Consider the following 17,681-nt stretch of genomic DNA (forward strand, 5'->3'; position numbering starts at 1 on the left):
AGCTGGGGTACCCCACCTTTTACAACCTCTGCTTAAATGATTATAGTTTTATGACAATTTTGTTCTTATTTTTAACAAAGAATTACCTTATTGTCTACGCAATCATGGGTTTTTCTTTTCCACCGCCATCTCCATTTTCAGATATCTTCCTCTCTCTTGCCATCTTCCTCTCTCTATACTTTAATTAATTTTTTTATAACACTTGAAATTTATACATATACACTAATTAATTTTTAAATTATCATTCTATAACTACTAAGGGTATTATGGACAATTATACAAAAATAAGTTATTTTATAGCTTATGGTATCAAATACTACAACTACTTAACTACAACTTATAAAAAACTGTAACAAACAGGTTCACAACTTATTCTAAGTTTTCGAACCTATAATCTAAGAAGCTATAAGCTATAATTTCTTTAATTAAGCTGCAACAAACGGGGCCAATAAAAATGTCTCAAATAGGGGAAGAAAAAAAAACAGAGAAAAACAAAATAACCCTACAAAAACTCTTCACATGCAGAGATCTTCAAACAACAAGGTTATCCTGACCGTGATGAAGAATGAAACTACAGTAGTAGGTCGGTCGACATGGTAACGATAGGAAAAGTTAGGCAGATGGAGTAGCCGAAAGACTTTAAGAACAATACAATAAAAAGGGAAAAGAAAAACATTAATATACATTATCCTTACTCATATCAAGGATTATAGTTGCTTGAGTAATAAAAATAATTAAGGTGCGTTTAATAGGGGTGGAAAATGATGGTGAAATTCATTTTTTATTCAAATTTCAAGAAATTATATCAAACAGTTTTTTTTTTCATGGAATTCGAATTCCATCTTAATTTAAAAAGTGAAGATTTTTTTTTTAAATTAAGAAATTAAAATTTCTAGAGAGTGGGATAAGAATTAAAATTTCATGGAATTAGAATTTCACCCACTTTCTAAATTTTATGGAATTCCAATTCTCACCCCATTCTCTAAAAATTCTAATTCCTTGATTGAATTCGAATTCCATAAAAAAAAAAACAACTATTTGATAAATTTTTTTAAAATTTGAATGAAAAATGAATTTCACTCTCATTTTTCACTCCTATCAAATGTACCCTTATTTTAACAAATAAGAGTAAAATTGTATAAAAAACAGCCCTTTTTAACATTCAGAAAAGCAAGGAACCACCTGCACTTTGTGTAAAAAACAGCCCTTTTTAACATTCAGAAAAGCAAGGAACCACCTGCACCATAGGGCAATTATACAACCCACACAATGCAAAGAAAGTGAACTATAAGAAGACAACACCACATGAATAGGAATAATATTTGGACAGAGAAACAGGGGAGCACGGAGAACATTTCTTCATTTCCATGTGCATATACAATTATACACCAAATAATCATCTCCCATTATATGAACACGACATTGGAACATCTATATATATATAGTACTGCAATGCGAACTAAGGCATATACATATACATATTCGTTAACTTGCTTGCCTTCTGGACCAGAGAGAGATGGAGAGAGAGAGAGAGCACTCAAACGCCTAAGTGAATCAGGCATTATCATGAGCAAAACCAGCTTGCAGAACTACCATTGTTGCGCGACCAAAACCAGATCCACGCATATCGGGATCTGTCATCCAGCATTTTTCTTTATTTTGCGTTTTAGAGCCTTATGGAACTCGCCATCTGAAAGAGAGAGCACCTGGTTTAGCAGCAACCTCACCCCGCTCGACATCATGATCGTGTACCTGGGTTTAATCCGCTCCTCCAAACTGTATCCGAAATACTGAGGAAATTTTACCAGTTCGGATTTTGGGTAACCCATTGTCAAGAAGAACTCCCACTTGGGTACCAAGCTATCTGACAAGCTGAAAGTATACAAGGCCCTGTATCTTGATATCATGGTCGCGAGATCCCCCATGCTGTATCCCCTTTCTAGGAAAAATTCTGTCACGGGCTTCAGATTGGCCTCGATGCTAAGACCAAACGTTTGTGGAGATCGGTAGAGAAGCAGCGCCACATCCACTCCGATAGAATGGAAATATTCAGCTGTTGGCCGCAGCTTATCCTCCACGCTGTAGCTTATAATATTTGGGCAGCGAGTTAGAACCTTGCCCACGCTCTCGGCTGAAAGCCCCATCTCATAAAGGAAATCCACTGTTGTTTTCAGTTTTGTCCTGCTATAAGTGAGAAGTGCTGGGAACCGGAAAATCACCTTTGCCCATTGCTTCTTGTCCATGCCTAAGTTCTCCAAAAACCTCATGGTCGGTATTAAGTTTTCAGAGAGGCTGATTCCACAGAGTTGAGGCCTCTTGGTGAGGATGGTGGGAATATCAGTCTTGGACACCCCAAGATCGAGAAGGAATTCCACAATAGGCTTAACTTTCCCCTCCAAGCTGTAGTAGGCAAAGGCAGGGAACTTGCGCGTCACTTCTTTGATCACCTCGAGTTCCATGCCAAGTTCTGTGAGGTAGATAATGCTCGGAGGGAGCTCCCTGAAAGAGCTGACCTGGGTTACTCGAGCCAAAGCTTTCAACTTCCTGGAGTTAAGGGCGGTAATTGGGGGTGAAACTGGGGCGGCTGATTTTTCTTCAACTGGTGGGTTTGGTAATTTTTCTAACACACTTTCTTTAATAGCTGGATTTGGAAAGTTTTCCACTACATCTACAAGAATGTCTCCATACTCCTCATAAAGGGTTTCAAGATATGGACTAAGAGCATCCCTGATCTCGAGAGTTGTAAGCTCCCGTCCTGAAATGCCAAAGAAAATGTGACAAGCTGGAGTCGAAGATTTGAGGAAAAGACAATCGTAAGAAAATGCGCTTCAGGGAAAATAGTGATTTTTCAAAATCGAACCTACTAGGTACCGAGCTTTATGGACAGAATGAAGCCTTGTAACAAGGTGATCAATGAATAGTTCTGATTTGTTGACAGTCCTTGCAGCAACTGCATTGCTCAAACCCCGTTTCTTCAAGAACAAGGTCAGTACAGCCCTGGCTTCTTCTTTTTCTGCTGCTAACAAACTTGGAGGCACCAATCTTAAGCTGAGTGACCCTTCATTCCCAGATTCAGCTGCTATTGTACCCGCCCCCCAAAAAAACCTCCATATTTGTTAAAGAAACAAAATAATATATGCACGTCTGAGAACTTCAGAGTGGAGGTAAGAATGATCCATCAGATGCAACATGGAGAAGAATGAACAAGAAATTGCTTACCAAACTTTGCCTGGCAGAACAGCCTTGAAGGGTAAGAGAAACAAGACCTTGGGAGATAAACAAATAGTATCAGTTTATCACCAGAGACAGAAGATAAAGAACTGCAAGCTGTTACCACTGCTGTTCTGTTGTCTTTATTACTAGTTTTGCGATGCTAGCCACTTGCACTTAGTATCTCAAATAATTAAAATAATGATAATTTGATAAAATTCATAATACTCATGTTTGGCTAAGGAAAAAATGCCCTGGTTCGACGCAATCATCTATTGAACTACTTAGAATGTATGCTCATTCTACCAGTTCCTTATAATTCACTCTGACATTGGCTTTTATAATGTGTCTATAACACACATAGTAAAACTAACATACAACAAAGACAGTCTGATTGTGCTATTCAGAATAAACTTTGTGGCAAACATGCGTATTTAGTTTGATTCATCTTCAACAACAACAATCACAAGACTTGGATTTCTCTAAAATTCATGATGATCTACTGCGTTCTAAGCTGGCTGTTGTTGGCTCATCTTCAAATATTGAAAAATTATCTGGAACCAAATCATATTATTTTCGCAACTAGCCTGACATTCCCTGAAAACTTCCTGTTCCTGGGCCATCATACTTCTGTTCTAATGTGCCACCAGGGCCTGAACATCTTTGCTTTAGAGGCTGTTTGGTTTACCGGTTTTTAAAACAGTTTTTAAGCCTTTCTACTTATAAGCTGTGTAAAGCTTTAAAGTTGGCTAACGTTTAAGTTAATAACGTGTTTTAAACTAGCATTTATATAGCTATATGTTTGGTTTAAAAAAAATGATAAATTATCATAACTTAACAAAAAGACTAAAATGAACATGTTGTTAAATAACGTAAATAAAATTCATAAAAATACTAAATTTTAATAAATTATAAATTGATATCTAACTGATAAAATTGTTACCATTACATGTTGATAAATTATATACAATTGTTAAAAAATATATTAATACAATGCTTTATGTTTAATTCCTAAAAATATATGTTGAGACATTATATAAATTCTTTATTTTTATATTTCATCAATACATATAAAATATTTGAGAAATTTATATCTGTTTCGTCTCTAAATTTGATATATATTTACAATTACAAAATTAAAGCAAGTTTAATAAGACACAATAATTGAATTGAAGTTCAATATTCCCATACATATACAAAAAATTTTAGTAGTCTAAAATTAAAAAATTACATAAAAATATCATGATTGCCCAATATCTAAAGCTATAGCATCACGCACTGCCATTCAAAAATTATCACTCTGGTCCACTTCATCGTTAAATTGACTTCCAAATAGCGTAACAGACTGTGCATTAGGAATATAATTTTCATTTTCAGTTGTAGTGAATGCATTATCTTGTAACCCTTTCTTCCTAATATAGTTATGAATGGTTATTGTGCCTAGAACTATGTCTCGTTGGGTGTCAATATTGTATGCAGACATATCTTCCAAAATTTTAAATCTAGCATTCCACACTCCAAAAGTACGCTCAACAATTATTCTGCATGAAGAATATAAGTAATTAAATGACTCTTTATGTCCTCTTGGAGCACGTAATCGTGATATTCTTGTACGCCGAAAATCTTCAAGGTGGTATTTTACCCTTGTATGGTCCCATCTATTTAGTTATATGAGAGTATTTTACATCTACTAGATAATATTTCCCTCATCTTGGGTGTTGAAAATTCAAATCCGGCCTACGAATTGCCTCACCAAATATTCTAACATCACGAGTTGATCCCTTTCACCTGGCCCATGCAAATGTATAACACATGTTAAAGTCCACAATTGCAAGGATATTTTAGGTCGGATATCCTTTGCGTCCTATATAGGATATTTCTTAACCTTGTGGCAATCTAGCCATTACATGAATACTATCAATAGCTTCAATACAATCTTGCAATATAATGTAAGATATTTGAATTTCAAATCACAATTAACTTAAGAATAATCACAAGTTAATAGAAGGTATTATGTACCTTACAAAATGGCAAATACTTAGGGTTATTTGGCTTGTGGTACCCTACCCCATCATTGTTGTTAGGATGGGTTTAATAATATCACTAGTTAACCTATTAACAACAACCAAAACCCTGTGAAAATACTAGCTAATTTAACATTTATTGTATCAATCGATTCCCAACCCCTGTGCACAAGTCATAAAAAATATTCCTACTTCTTCAACCACAGACATCCCTCGTGTGGGGGACAAACCATATTTTTCTATTAAATCACGACAAAAGTCCAAAAAAATCGATTTTGTCATGTGAAATTTTGATAACATCAAGTTTTATTATCATGTAATAATATTTCTTAAACAAGTCTATGACCTATCCGTTGAGATGCATGGCATGGTTCCTTAATAATGTACTTGACGTAATATATTAGAATAACCCTTCCAATTTGCCTGAATAAGAACATTGATCGGGCATATGCTTCTGCATTAACTTGCTCATCATCTGTTTCATCATAGTCATTCTCCCAAGGCTCCATTACACTGTAAGTCAAGCATTGAGCTTTGTATCTTAACAAGTCAACTCAATTCCACCAAGATGCACTCATGCATTCTGGGAAGTTAAGAAATACAACAGCATTCCAACTACAATAAACAAGTCAAGTCTATAAAACATTAACAAACCAAAGTTTTTTTTTCAAACATAAAACACCATAAGCAACAAGTGATCCAGGTTAAATCTTAAACTTCGAACAATAGTCTTAAACATTCATTCAAACATAAACCAAATTAGTTCGAACTTAATAAAGAAGTATCTTCATGGTGGAGACCGCTTATTCTCATCCCTCTTATGAAGGTACTCCAACCAAGAGCACATATACTTTACTCTCTGTTGGAGGACCATTAGAACCAAGCATTCCAAAATGCATGAGTATATTGCAGAATCTCTCCATTCAAATTGTGAGTCTGCTGTGGAATTTGGCTTCCACCCTTCTCACCAAGGCCAGGATAAGGACTTGTTTCACGAGTCAACCAAATGACGAGGCACGTGTGTCTTGGTTGGAGTATCTCCGTATGAAGGATGAGGATAAACTGCCTCCACCATGAAGATATTTCTTTGTTAAGTTCAAACTAATTTGATTTATATTTGAATAAATGTTTGAGACTATTGTTCGAAATTTAGGATTTGATCGGGATCACTTGTTGCTTATGGTGTTTTATGTTTGAAAAAACTTTGGTTTGTTAATGTTTTATAGACTTGACTCGTTTATTGTAGTTGAAATGTTGTTGTATTTCTTAACTTCCCATAATGCATGTGTGCATCTTGGTGGAATTGAGTTGATTTGTTAAGATAAGCTAATATTGATATTAACAAAACTCCATGCTTGACTTACAGTGTAATCGAGCCTTGGGAGAATGACTATGATAAAATAGATGATGGTGATGAAACAATTGATGAGCAGGTTAATGCAAAAGCATATACCTGATCAAATGTTCTTATTCAAACAAATTACATGGACTATTCTAATATATTACGTCAAGTACATTCTTAAGGAACCATGACATACATCTCAACGGACAAGCACAGACTTATTTAAGAAATATTATTACATGGTAATGAAACTCGATGTTACCAAGATTTTCGCATGACGAAATTGATTTTTTTGGACTTTTGTTGTGATTTAACATAAAAATATGGTTTAACCCCCACACGGGGGATGTCTGTGGTTGAAGTGGGAATATTTTAGATGAGTTATGCGCATGGGGCTGGGAATCGATTGATATAATAAATGTTCAATCATTCTAGTGAGACAATTAGCTGGAATTTTCACAGGGTTTCGAGTGTTGTTAATAGGTTAGTTGGTGATATTATTAAACCCCATCCTAACTACAATGATGGGGTAGGATACCACAAGCCGAATAACCCTAAGTATTTGTCATTCTTTAAGGTACATAATACCTTCTATTAACTTGTGCTTATTATTAATTTAATTGTGATTTAAAATTCGAACATCTTACATTATATTGCAAGATTGTTTTGAAATTATTGATGGTACTTATGTAAAACTAGGCTGCCACGAGGTTAAGAAATATCCTATATAAGATGCAAAGGATATCCAATCCAAAATATCCTTGCAATTGTGGACTTCAACATGTGTTTTACATTTGTATTGACTAGGTGGGAGGGATTAACTCATGATGCCAAAATATTTGGTGAGGCAATTCGTAGGTTGGACTTGAATTTTCCACAACTAAGAGGAGGGAAATATTATCTAGTAGATGCATGATACTCTCATATGACTAGATAAATGAGGCCATACAAGGGTGAGAATGTAAGATATCACCTTGAAGATTTTCAGCGTGCAAGAACATCACGATTATGTGCTCCAAAGAGGACATAAATAGTCGTTTAATTACTTACATTCTTCATGCAGAATGATTGTTGAGCGTACTTTTGGAGTGTGGAATGCTAGATTTAAGATTTTGGGAGTTATGTCTGCAGAGTATTGGCACCTAACGAGACATAGTTCTAGGCACAATGGTCATCCGTAACTATATTAGGAAGAAAGGGGTACAGGATAATACATTCACTACAACTAAAAATAAAAACTATATTCTTGATGCACAATCTATCACGCCATTTGAAAGTCAATTTGACAATGAAGTGAACCGGAATAATAATTTTTGGATGGCAGCGTGATGTTATAGTCTTAGATATTGGGCAATCATGATATTTGTATGTAATTTTTTAATTTTAGACTACTAAAAAATTTTGTATATGTATGGGAACATTGAACTTCAATTCAATTATTGTGTCTTATTAAATTTACTCTAATTTTGTAATTGTCAAATATAATTGTAAATATATATCAAATTTATAGATGAAACAAATATAAATTTCTCAAAGAATTTATTTAAATATTAATATTTTATATGTATTGATAAAATATAAAAATAAAGAATTTATACAATGTCTCAACATATATTTTTATGAATTAAACCTAAATTTAAACATAAAACATTGTATTAATATATTTTTTAACAATTATATATAATTTATCAACATGTAATAGTAATAATTTTATCAGTTGGATATCAATTTATAATTTTTTTAATTAAAAATTAGTATTTTTATGAATTTTGTTTACATTATTCAACATGTCCATTTTAGTCATTTTGTTAAGTTTTGATAATTTATCAATTTTTTCAAACCAAGCACATAAACTATATAAATGACAGTTTATAACACATTTATTCAAACACGTTATTAACTTAAACGCTAGTCAACTTTAAGGGGGTGTTTGGCTTAGTGGTTTATATGTTGTCCCTTCAACTTATACGTTGTATAACTTATTTAGTTACACGTTTATTAAAAATTAAAGAGCTTAAATGTTGTCAAGCTTAAACGTTGTTTTAATAGCATTTTAGAAAAGTTGCCCCCTCCCCCACCCCAACTTTTCTCAAAATGCTTATGAGAGCTTATTTCGTTGACCAAATTACTTACAATTTTGCCGTAAAAAAACTCAACTATTTCCAACTCTTTGCCCTTAAACATACACTCTCTCATCCCTTCATCATCGCAAGCTTCCATCTCCGGTCGTCGTTGTTGCCTCCATCGCTACTTCTTCCATTGTTGTTGCCTCCTCCTTCATCATCCATTGCCTCCTCCATCTCTCTCTCTATATATATATTTAGCATATATATTTTAGTGTCTATTGTATTAATATATTTAATATTTTTATGAATTAAACCTAAATTTAAACATAAAGCATTATATTAATATATTTTTAATAATTATGTATAATTTATTAACATGTAATTGTAACAATTTTATCAGTTGGACATCAATTTATAATTTATTTTTATTAAAAATTAATATTTTTATAAATTTTATTTGTATTATTCAGCAACATCTCCATTTTAGTCTTTTTGTTAAGTTTTGATAGCTTATTAGATTTTTCAAACCAAACAAATAATTATATAAATGACACCTTAAAGTACATTTATCCAAATACGTTATCAATTTAAACACTAACTAGCTTTTAAACTTTACACAACTTATAAGTAGAAATGCTTAAAAGCTGTATAAAAAAAGGTAAGCCAGAACTTATAAGCTATTTAACTTTAAAATTGTGTAAAACTTAAAAGCTAAGTAGCGTTTAAGTTGATAACGTATTTAGATAAATGTGCTTTAACCTGTCATTTATATAGTTATATGTTTGGTTTGAAAAAACTGATAAACTATCAGAACTTAACAAAAATATTAAAATGGACATATAACTGAATAATACAAATAAAATACTAATTTTTAATAAAAATAAATTATAAATTGATGTCCAACTGATAAAATTTTATCATTAGATGTTGATAAATTATAGATAATTATTAAAAAATATATTAATACAATATATATGTTAAATATAGTGGTTGTTAAATAAATATATACACACACAATGATGGAGGAGGCAGCAGACGATGGAGGTGCGGGTGACAGATGACGGCAACGGACATGGAAGAGGCAACAATGGAGGTTGGAGGCAACAGTCGATGTGGATGGGGCTGGATGCAACAGTCGGCCGCCGCCATGGAGGAGGTGTAGGCGCTGATGGTGATGGAGAAGTTGGAGATGGTTTTGGAGAGAGAAGGTAGAGAGAGGATAAGGGATAGAGTGTAAATATGTGGAATGTTTAAGGGTAAATTTGTCATTTGCTTGGTCAATGCAATAAGATACTGAGAGCTTATTTGGAAAAGTTGGGGTGGGGGGAGCTTTTTAAACAAGCTGCTAAAGTAGCTTAAAAGTTGGGTAGCGTTTAAACTCTTAAATTTTAACAAATTTGTAACAAAATAAGCTTTTAACTTACAAGCTAAAAGAGTAGCTTCTAAGTAGTCAAACCAGTTAGCTAAACACCCTCTAAAGCTTTACACAGTTTATAAGTAGAAAGGCTTAAAAGCTGTGTAAAAAAAGGGTAAGCCAAATAGCCTCTCCTTAAAATCTAAAATTTACAACAAAAAGCTCTAGAGCTTATAAACTCCCATAATTTAAGCTAAGCTAAACACCCTCTAAATCATAACAGGATATATAGCCTAAGGTAAACCACTCTTGCTCATGACCTTCTTCTTCATGTATCAAAATCTTAAAAATAAATTTCTGCTCCATTTATCAAAATCCTCAAAATAAATTTCTTACGCGTGTGAAGCTTGTCCAATGAGCAACATCCAAGTTTACTACTATGTTTTCAAGGCCTAAAACATTATGGGAGGCTTGTCCAATGAGCAACATCCAAGTTCACTACCATGTTTTCAAGGCCTAAAACATAGCACAAAACAGTAAACATGATTAACAACAAAATCGAGGCCATCCTTAGGTAATTCACCATTGCAGTATCAGGTAGCATAACACAACCAGAACAACACAACAACAAAACATACCAATATAACCATTTATGGTCTTATCTTCTATTCATTACCCTTTTAACTAATATCAAAGATGAGCATCTCTCACTAGGTTTTTCGTGGTCTTCCTCAACCTCCCTTGCTAAATACTTGCTCCATTCCATCTACTCTCCTCGCAAGAATCTCTATTGGTCTTCTTCTCACAACTCAACCGGAACAGCAACAGTAAATAAACCCCGAAACTCCACCAAACAATCACCGAGCATAGGCTCCTACACCCAGAAAACAACATCCATGCCCACAAAAAACCCATGTAATCTAGGAAGCAAAACAGGCGCTGTTTTATATAAAGATCCAAACATAAATAACATGAGAACACATTTGCTGTTACCTTGACACGGACAAGGCTGCCCTCGAGACAGGGGAAACGTTGAAGCACCGTGAAACAGCAAAAGCTTGCATTTTCTCTTCCTCTGTCTGTGTGCCGTGCCTAGGGTTTCACTTTGGAGAAGAGGAGGGAAATGGGAATTTGGATAATTGCTGTTCCCTCACCGCAGGATATTCCTGCTCAGCACGTGAAACGAATGGTTGAACTGAATTGACCTCAGATTTTTGTCCATGTTAAATCTCATAATTTTATAATTCAAATAATAAATTAATTAGTTAAATTATTTAAAATTAAAATACCACAAACATATTCTATTTTCTAATAAGGTATGACAAAAATATATTTATTATATCTGAATAGTAATAATTAGTATTATAAATAAACTCTAAATTTATAATTATTTAAAGTTGATAAAGATAGTTATTTTCGAATTCACTCATTGTATAGTCATTATGGATCAGTTTTAGATTTATTTCCTCGGTTAAAATCATAAGATTGAGCATGAGGACCCTGCAAGGGAGGACATCCCAAGTTAAGGGATAGTTATTATAATTTTTTATTAAACAAATTTAAGTTTTAATTTTGTCGACGTTCAATTTTAGCCGACTGTTATACGTTTTGTGCCACAGTGAGTAAGTCCAAAGTGCCAAGAAGAGGAAAACAAAAAATCTCAGATACGAGTCAACACAATAATTTTTACGTGGTTCGGCCAGAATAATCCCTACTCCATTACCGCACTCTGATTATTCTCTCAAAATGACAGTGTCTGATATTCTCTTTATCTCTACCCATCATGATATTTCTGATTTCTCTTTATATCGAGGGGCCTTTACAATTTATATAACATATAGAAATATAATTATTACATAATAGGAGACAAACAGCCCTTATCATCTACACAAAATCAGGAGTGGAATCCCCATTACGAGGAGCATGGGCAGTTACAGATAAAGTAAATTGACCTTATTTTTGACTTCACAGCAGCCTTACCACTTGCAAGCTGGACGTTTTAGGTCAACAATCTGGACGGTCCAGCGAATTGAAAGTTTTATTGGGAGTTCGTTAGTTGATCGTTGAGAGCTCGCTAGGGGGCTTTACCAGGAGCTCGCAAGGTGTTTGCTTTACAGGCTTCGGACTTCAGTGGTGTATGGATTTCTTTTGACGAGGTCACCTGGGCTTTTTAGGCTCCGGGTGATTGGGGCGGCCCATTGGATTGAGCCTGGCTCATAAGGAGTGATGCGGGAATAATGTATAACACATGCCCTCCTAGCTCGCGGTGTGATCTTCGCACTGGGAGCTGACGTGTGCCTGTTGTTAACCCATCACTCCGACTTCTGCACAATTGTTTCAAATCTCGTGGATTACAAGTCCAACGTGGGCGATTACAAGTCCAGATGATTTTTTGTGTCTTACCCTTCGCTTTCCCTTCTCAGAAACTATAGTTTCGTACTAACCCCGGGTAAGAGAATATCAGCTCGCACGGGTCTTTCCTTCTTCTTAAGTACGTGATTTAACTTGCTCATCATTTGATGCAGATTTTGGGGGCAAGAAACCAATTTTATCAGTCGAGAAGACCGACGTCCTCAACAAGCTCGTAGCTGTAGGGTTGAGTTCTGAGATTCTCAAGCTTTCTGACGAGCTTCTCCAGGAAAATGAACTCGCCCCTCCTCTCAGCGTTGAGACCATCAAGGGAGATCACATCAGGGACTTGGGCACGGAGATCCCCCCGTCTGCCTTCCAAGTCGCAGAGCCAAGTAGTACAAGATAGGAAGCCGATCAAGATGAAAATATGGTTGATCTCAACCTCCTCTAGCCTGAAGTGATCTAGGGTGAGATCTGAGGCTACCTCGTCCATAACCTCGAGCTCTAGCTCGCGGGAAGGTAGGTCGGAGCAGTCACAGCCGCGGCCGCGCCCTTAGCAACAATAACAGCAAACACAGCAGCCGCGGAGCCATCAGCAAGAGCAACGGATAAGAGCTCTACCCCATCAACCACAACAACAAAAGCACCCCCAACAGCAACAAAGGCATCGGGCCCCTGCCTCCCGCAACCATGGTTCGAGTGGAGCCCGTGGGAAGGAGGTCGCAGCGGAGGTTCAAGATGCTCCTACTGTGGGTTCGAAGAGAAGGCCTGACCAGCCGCACCAGAGAGAGGATAACAGGGTCAAACGGGCTAGGGTCCTGGGGAAGAGCCAGCCTTGGAGGCCCTGCCAAGAGGGATCTATGTTGGCCCCCTCCTGGACTCCATGCCCGACCTCTTGGGTGCGAACGCGAAGCCCCTCGACGACTCAAAGCTAAAGGGAATCCCTCCTTGCAAGTTCATGGCCCGTCACAGCCTGGTGGTAAGTCGAAATTTTTCGTACCTTGGTTCCTTAGTCTGCTTTTTAATGAGCTAACATTTCTTCTTTCACAGGCTTGCCTCGCTGCCATGAAGCTCCGAGCTCAATATAAGGACTTCGAGAAGCAACTTGAGACGGTGAGCACGTCCCTTCAAGCTGAGATAGTGAAGCTTGAGGACGGGAAGAATGCTCAGCAGGCTGAAATAACGAAGCTCGCAGATGAGAAAAAGCCTTCAGGCCGAGCTCCTTGCTACCCAAAAGAAGGTGGAGGGCTCCGAGATGCACCTGAGGGTAGAAGTCCAGAAAAATAAAGATCTCGACGAGGAGCTTCGCAGATCGAAGAACATGTGGGAGTTCACTAACTCCGAGCTCACTAGCGAGCTGAATAAAGCGAAAGAGGAGTTGCGGAAGGCTCAGGACCAACTGAAATCGGCTGAGGCGGAGCTGAAGTTAGCAAAAGAGGAGCGGAATCAGGCGGATAATCGAACTGCTCGATGTGAGCATCTTACTAAGAGGACCATCGACGATATCAAGGCGGAGGTGGGAGCACGGATGGACTCTGTGCGCTGGGAGATCAGGTCCGACACCTGCTCGGCATTCCTGTACGCCCTTTGGGTAAACCATCTCGAGATGGATTTCTCCTTCTTCTGGTGCTCAGGCCGTCGAGGAGGTGAAACGGTACGCTGTCGAGGCTGCAGAGGACACTGATGATGCCACTCCACTTGATTCGTTTGTGGTCGCGACGCAGGCTACCCAGGTCGAGGTTGAGCTATTTGGGGCCGTTGAGGTTCAGCCCGGTGAGACTGCTGAGGCGCATCCTGCGGAGGTTGCCGAGGTCCGTCCAGTCGGGGCTGTTGAACCTTAACCGACTCCGTCTACTGCTGCCCAGCCCGCCAAGGTTGATCCTGTGAAAGTAACCGCCCCTTCTAGCTAGGACTCCCATATGTATTTTTTATTTATTTATTTATTTTTTTTGTAACTTGAACATTTATTCAATGAAATGAAATCTCTTTCTATACTTGTGTATCTCGCTTCACATTTCTTCACAAACCCAGGCCAATCATACTTAAATTCTAACGAAGTCCTAGTATAATGATTCTTGAACCAATCTTCAAGATATAACTTGAAAACAACTTCAGCAAACTTCCGTATATCTTATCTTGAAAGATTAACTCAGAAGAAGTCTTCAAGAATATAACTTGAGAATGAATTGTCCGAACATAGGTCCAGATAGATCCAGAGTATTCCTAGCTCGTAGACGAGATATATGTAAAAGCAGATCGCCTCGCGATCTCGGCTAATATATCGTGGCTGAGCAGCTCGTGATAGACGATCAGGACACGTGTCTGATAGGTCGCGAATAGTCTTATTTAGGCGAATTGAGACGGATCTCAGCTAACACATTTTAATATGAAAAATTTGTTAGGATATGAGATTGTGTCGTGGCCTTGGCCAGCATATCGTGGCTCCTGACAAGTTTTAACAAATCAGGAGTGAACATCCACGTAGGTCGTAGACCATGGATTAAGCCAAGATAAAGGGACCCTAGCTAGTGAAACTCCAACTTGTACCGCCAAGCTATATGTTCAGGCGGATCATAGGGTGACCCCAGCTAACATATCATGGCTTGTTATTTCGTTGACTTGTATGGGCGAGCTATGTGTCTTGGCAGGCCGTATTGCAACCTCAGCTAACCGAGAGGGAACACCCAGGTGGGTCGTGGACCATGATCTGAGTTAAGATGAAAAGACCTCGGCTAGTGAACCCTGGCTCAGAGTCAGTTGCTCAGTAGATTCAAAACCATGACATTAAGTCAAGATGAATGGTTCACAGCTCGCAATCCACGACCTGATAGGGGACCAAGATGAATGCTCAGTTAGCCGCAAATCGTAGCATAGTGGCTAAGTTGCTTAGGCCCCAACTTGCAAACCATGGTTTCTCGACCCCTCACTTCAAGGATATTCAATCGAATACCAATAAGAATGAAGTGCAATGAAAATTCATAAATTCTAATCAGAACTATGAAAAATACTTGCAATAAAAAAACGAAGCATAGGCAAGAACAGTTACATTTATTTAAATTAAGGATGAATGTGTTCCGCGTTCCAAACCCGTGGGAGAGGAACCCCGTCCATGTTTGTCAGATGATACGCTCTGTTACCCAGATTTTCCTTGATGATAAATGGACCTTCACAGTTAGGGTCTAGGGTGCCATCTCTCGGCATCCGAGCTCTTGGGAGTACCGGGCATAATACCGGGTCTCCGACATTGTAATGTCGAATTCGAACCTTTCTGTTGTAATATCGCGCCACCATTTGTTGATAGACGATGACACTTGCACGAGCTATATCCTTTGATTCCTCGAGCAGGTCCTGATTAGTCGCTAGCAGCTCGTCATTGTGATCTGAGTTGAAGGTGACCCTTCGGTGGCTGGCCACTTCATTCTCAGCAGGGATCATAACCTCCAACCCCTACGCCATTGAGAATGGAGTTTCTCCGGTGCTACTCTGAGCTGTTGTTCGATAGGCCCAAAGCACTGTTTGCAGTTCATCCACCCAAGGCCTCTTTCTAGCTTCCAACTTTATTTTCAGGGTCTGTTTGATTATTTTGTTGACAGATTCGACCTGTCCATTGGCCTAGGGGTGGTCCACAGCGGTGAAAATTTTTCAGATCCCCATTGATTCGTAGAATTGGATGAATTGCTCGCTGGTGAATTGGGTCCCGTTGTTCGTTATTATTTGATGTGGCACTCCGAACCTGCAGATTATGTTATTCCATGTAAACGCTTGTACCTTCGCACTGGTGATCTGTGCGAGCTCTTTGGCTTCTGCCCGTTTGGTGAAGTAGTCAACTGCCACTATGGCATGCTTGCACCTTCCACGAGCCATTGGGAGTGACCCGATTAGATCCGTGCCCCAAATGGCAAAGGGTCACGAGCTGCTCATCTACTGCAGATAAGCTGGCGGAGCTCGCGGAACCTTAGCGAATCTTTGACACTTTTCGCATTTCTTGACTGTCTCTACGGCATCCTACTTTATGGTGGGCCAATAAAACCCTTGCTGAAGGGCCTTCCGTGCCAATGAGAGTACCCCCCTTCCAACACGATCTGGCAGTCGGTGCCGCCAATGCACCTCAGGAGTGGGGCTGAGAACCCCCTCCTGTACAGTTTATCATCATATATGCAATATCGAGCTGCTTGAGCTCGCAACCGACGTGCTTCCAATTTATCTTCCGAGAGTTTCCTGTCTTGTAGATACTCCAGAATAGGAATCATCCATGAGTCTCAGTCTCAGGACACCGTGATCACCAGCGTTTCAACTCATTGTTTTGTGCTCGGGGCAACTAAAAAATAGACAGGTATGTCCCCAAGAATTCCACATCCTGAGCAGTTGCTAAGCGAGCTAACGCGTCCGCATGAGAGTTCTGAGAACGGGAAATTTGGTGCATTTCATATTTTTTTAAAGTGGCTAAGAGTTCGCGTACCTTTTGTAAATACGCCATCATCTTTGTGTCTCTGGCTTGGTATTCTCCCCGTACTTGATTGATAATTAGCTGAGAGACACTGAAAATCTCCAAGGATTCAGCTCGTATTTCCTTTGCCAGGCGGAGCCCTACTAATAAGGCTTCGTACTCGGATTCATTGTTGGTGGCCGGGAACCCGAATCTCAGGGCGTAGAGGATTTTGTGATCCTCGGGGCTTATTAACATAACCCCGGCTCCCGCTCCTTGTTCACTTGATGACCTGTCGACGTATAATTCCCATGATGGTCCTTTCAAGTTCTCTGTTTCTTCGTCAATCGGTCCAGTGAACTCGGCAATGAAGTCTGCCAACGCCTAACCCTTTATCGTCGTCCTTTGTTTGTACTTTATGTCAAATTGAGCGAGCTCGATAGACCATTTTAGTAAGTGACCTGAGGTATCTGGCTTTTGCAAGATTTGCTTCAACGGGTACTTAGTCAGGACTTCGATCTCATGAGCTTGAAATAAGGTCGCAGCTTCCTTGATGCCATTATTAAACAGTAAGCCAATTTTTCAATCGGTGCGTACCTTGTTTCTACATCAATCAAGCTTTTGGAGATGTAATATATGGGGTGTTGCACCCCATCTTCCCCCCGGACGAGGGCCACACTGAGAGCCTGTTGGGATATTCCCAAATACAAGGTTAACTTCTCTCCCTCCTTGGGTTTGGCAAGCAGTGGGGCTTGTCCCATGTACTCTTTCAGCTGCCTGAATGTGGACTCATATTCTTCTGTCCATTTGAAGTCTTGTGCATTTTTTAGAAGCTCGAAGAACGGGGCACACTTATCAGTTGCCTTAGAAATGAAACGGCTCAGAGCTGCGACCTGTCCATTGAGGC

At 38.4% G+C, this 17,681-nt stretch overlaps 1 protein-coding gene across 3 annotated transcripts; it reads right to left on the reverse strand.

Annotated features, from left to right (window-relative positions):
- Nucleotides 1-1,281: 1,281 nt before the first annotated feature.
- LOC127800099 (transcription termination factor MTERF5, chloroplastic) lies at nt 1,282-11,183 on the reverse strand. Of its 3 annotated transcripts, XM_052334529.1 has the most exons (5): nt 10,990-11,138; nt 10,673-10,870; nt 3,220-3,266; nt 2,861-3,105; nt 1,282-2,755 (listed from the first exon to the last, which is right to left on the reverse strand). In XM_052334529.1, the coding sequence occupies exons 2-5, from the start codon at nt 10,760-10,762 to the stop codon at nt 1,638-1,640; spliced, it is 1,500 nt and encodes a 499-aa protein (XP_052190489.1). In that variant the 5' UTR covers nt 10,763-10,870; nt 10,990-11,138; the 3' UTR covers nt 1,282-1,637. The 3 variants fall into 3 exon arrangements, with proteins under 3 accessions (XP_052190489.1, XP_052190491.1, XP_052190490.1); XM_052334531.1 differs by lacking the exon at nt 10,673-10,870 and having other exon boundaries at nt 2,861-3,076; nt 10,990-11,183; XM_052334530.1 differs by lacking the exon at nt 10,673-10,870 and having other exon boundaries at nt 2,861-3,079; nt 10,990-11,183.
- Nucleotides 11,184-17,681: the final 6,498 nt, after the last annotated feature.

Source organism: Diospyros lotus, chromosome 4, assembly GCF_014633365.1.
Source record: "Diospyros lotus cultivar Yz01 chromosome 4, ASM1463336v1, whole genome shotgun sequence".
Classification (NCBI taxonomy): domain Eukaryota; kingdom Viridiplantae; phylum Streptophyta; class Magnoliopsida; order Ericales; family Ebenaceae; genus Diospyros; species Diospyros lotus.

Coding starts and splice junctions, on each gene's coding strand:
- LOC127800099 (XM_052334529.1), bottom strand. CDS start 10,762: ATGGAATGGAGCAAGTATTTAGCAAGGGAGGTTGAGGAAGACCACGAA. Junction 3,267..10,672: donor CTTTGATATTAGTTAAAAGG/GTAATGAATAGA, acceptor TTATCTCCCAAG/GTCTTGTTTCTCTTACCCTT. Junction 3,106..3,219: donor GTTCTGCCAGGCAAAGTTTG/GTAAGCAATTTC, acceptor ACAAATATGGAG/GTTTTTTTGGGGGGCGGGTA.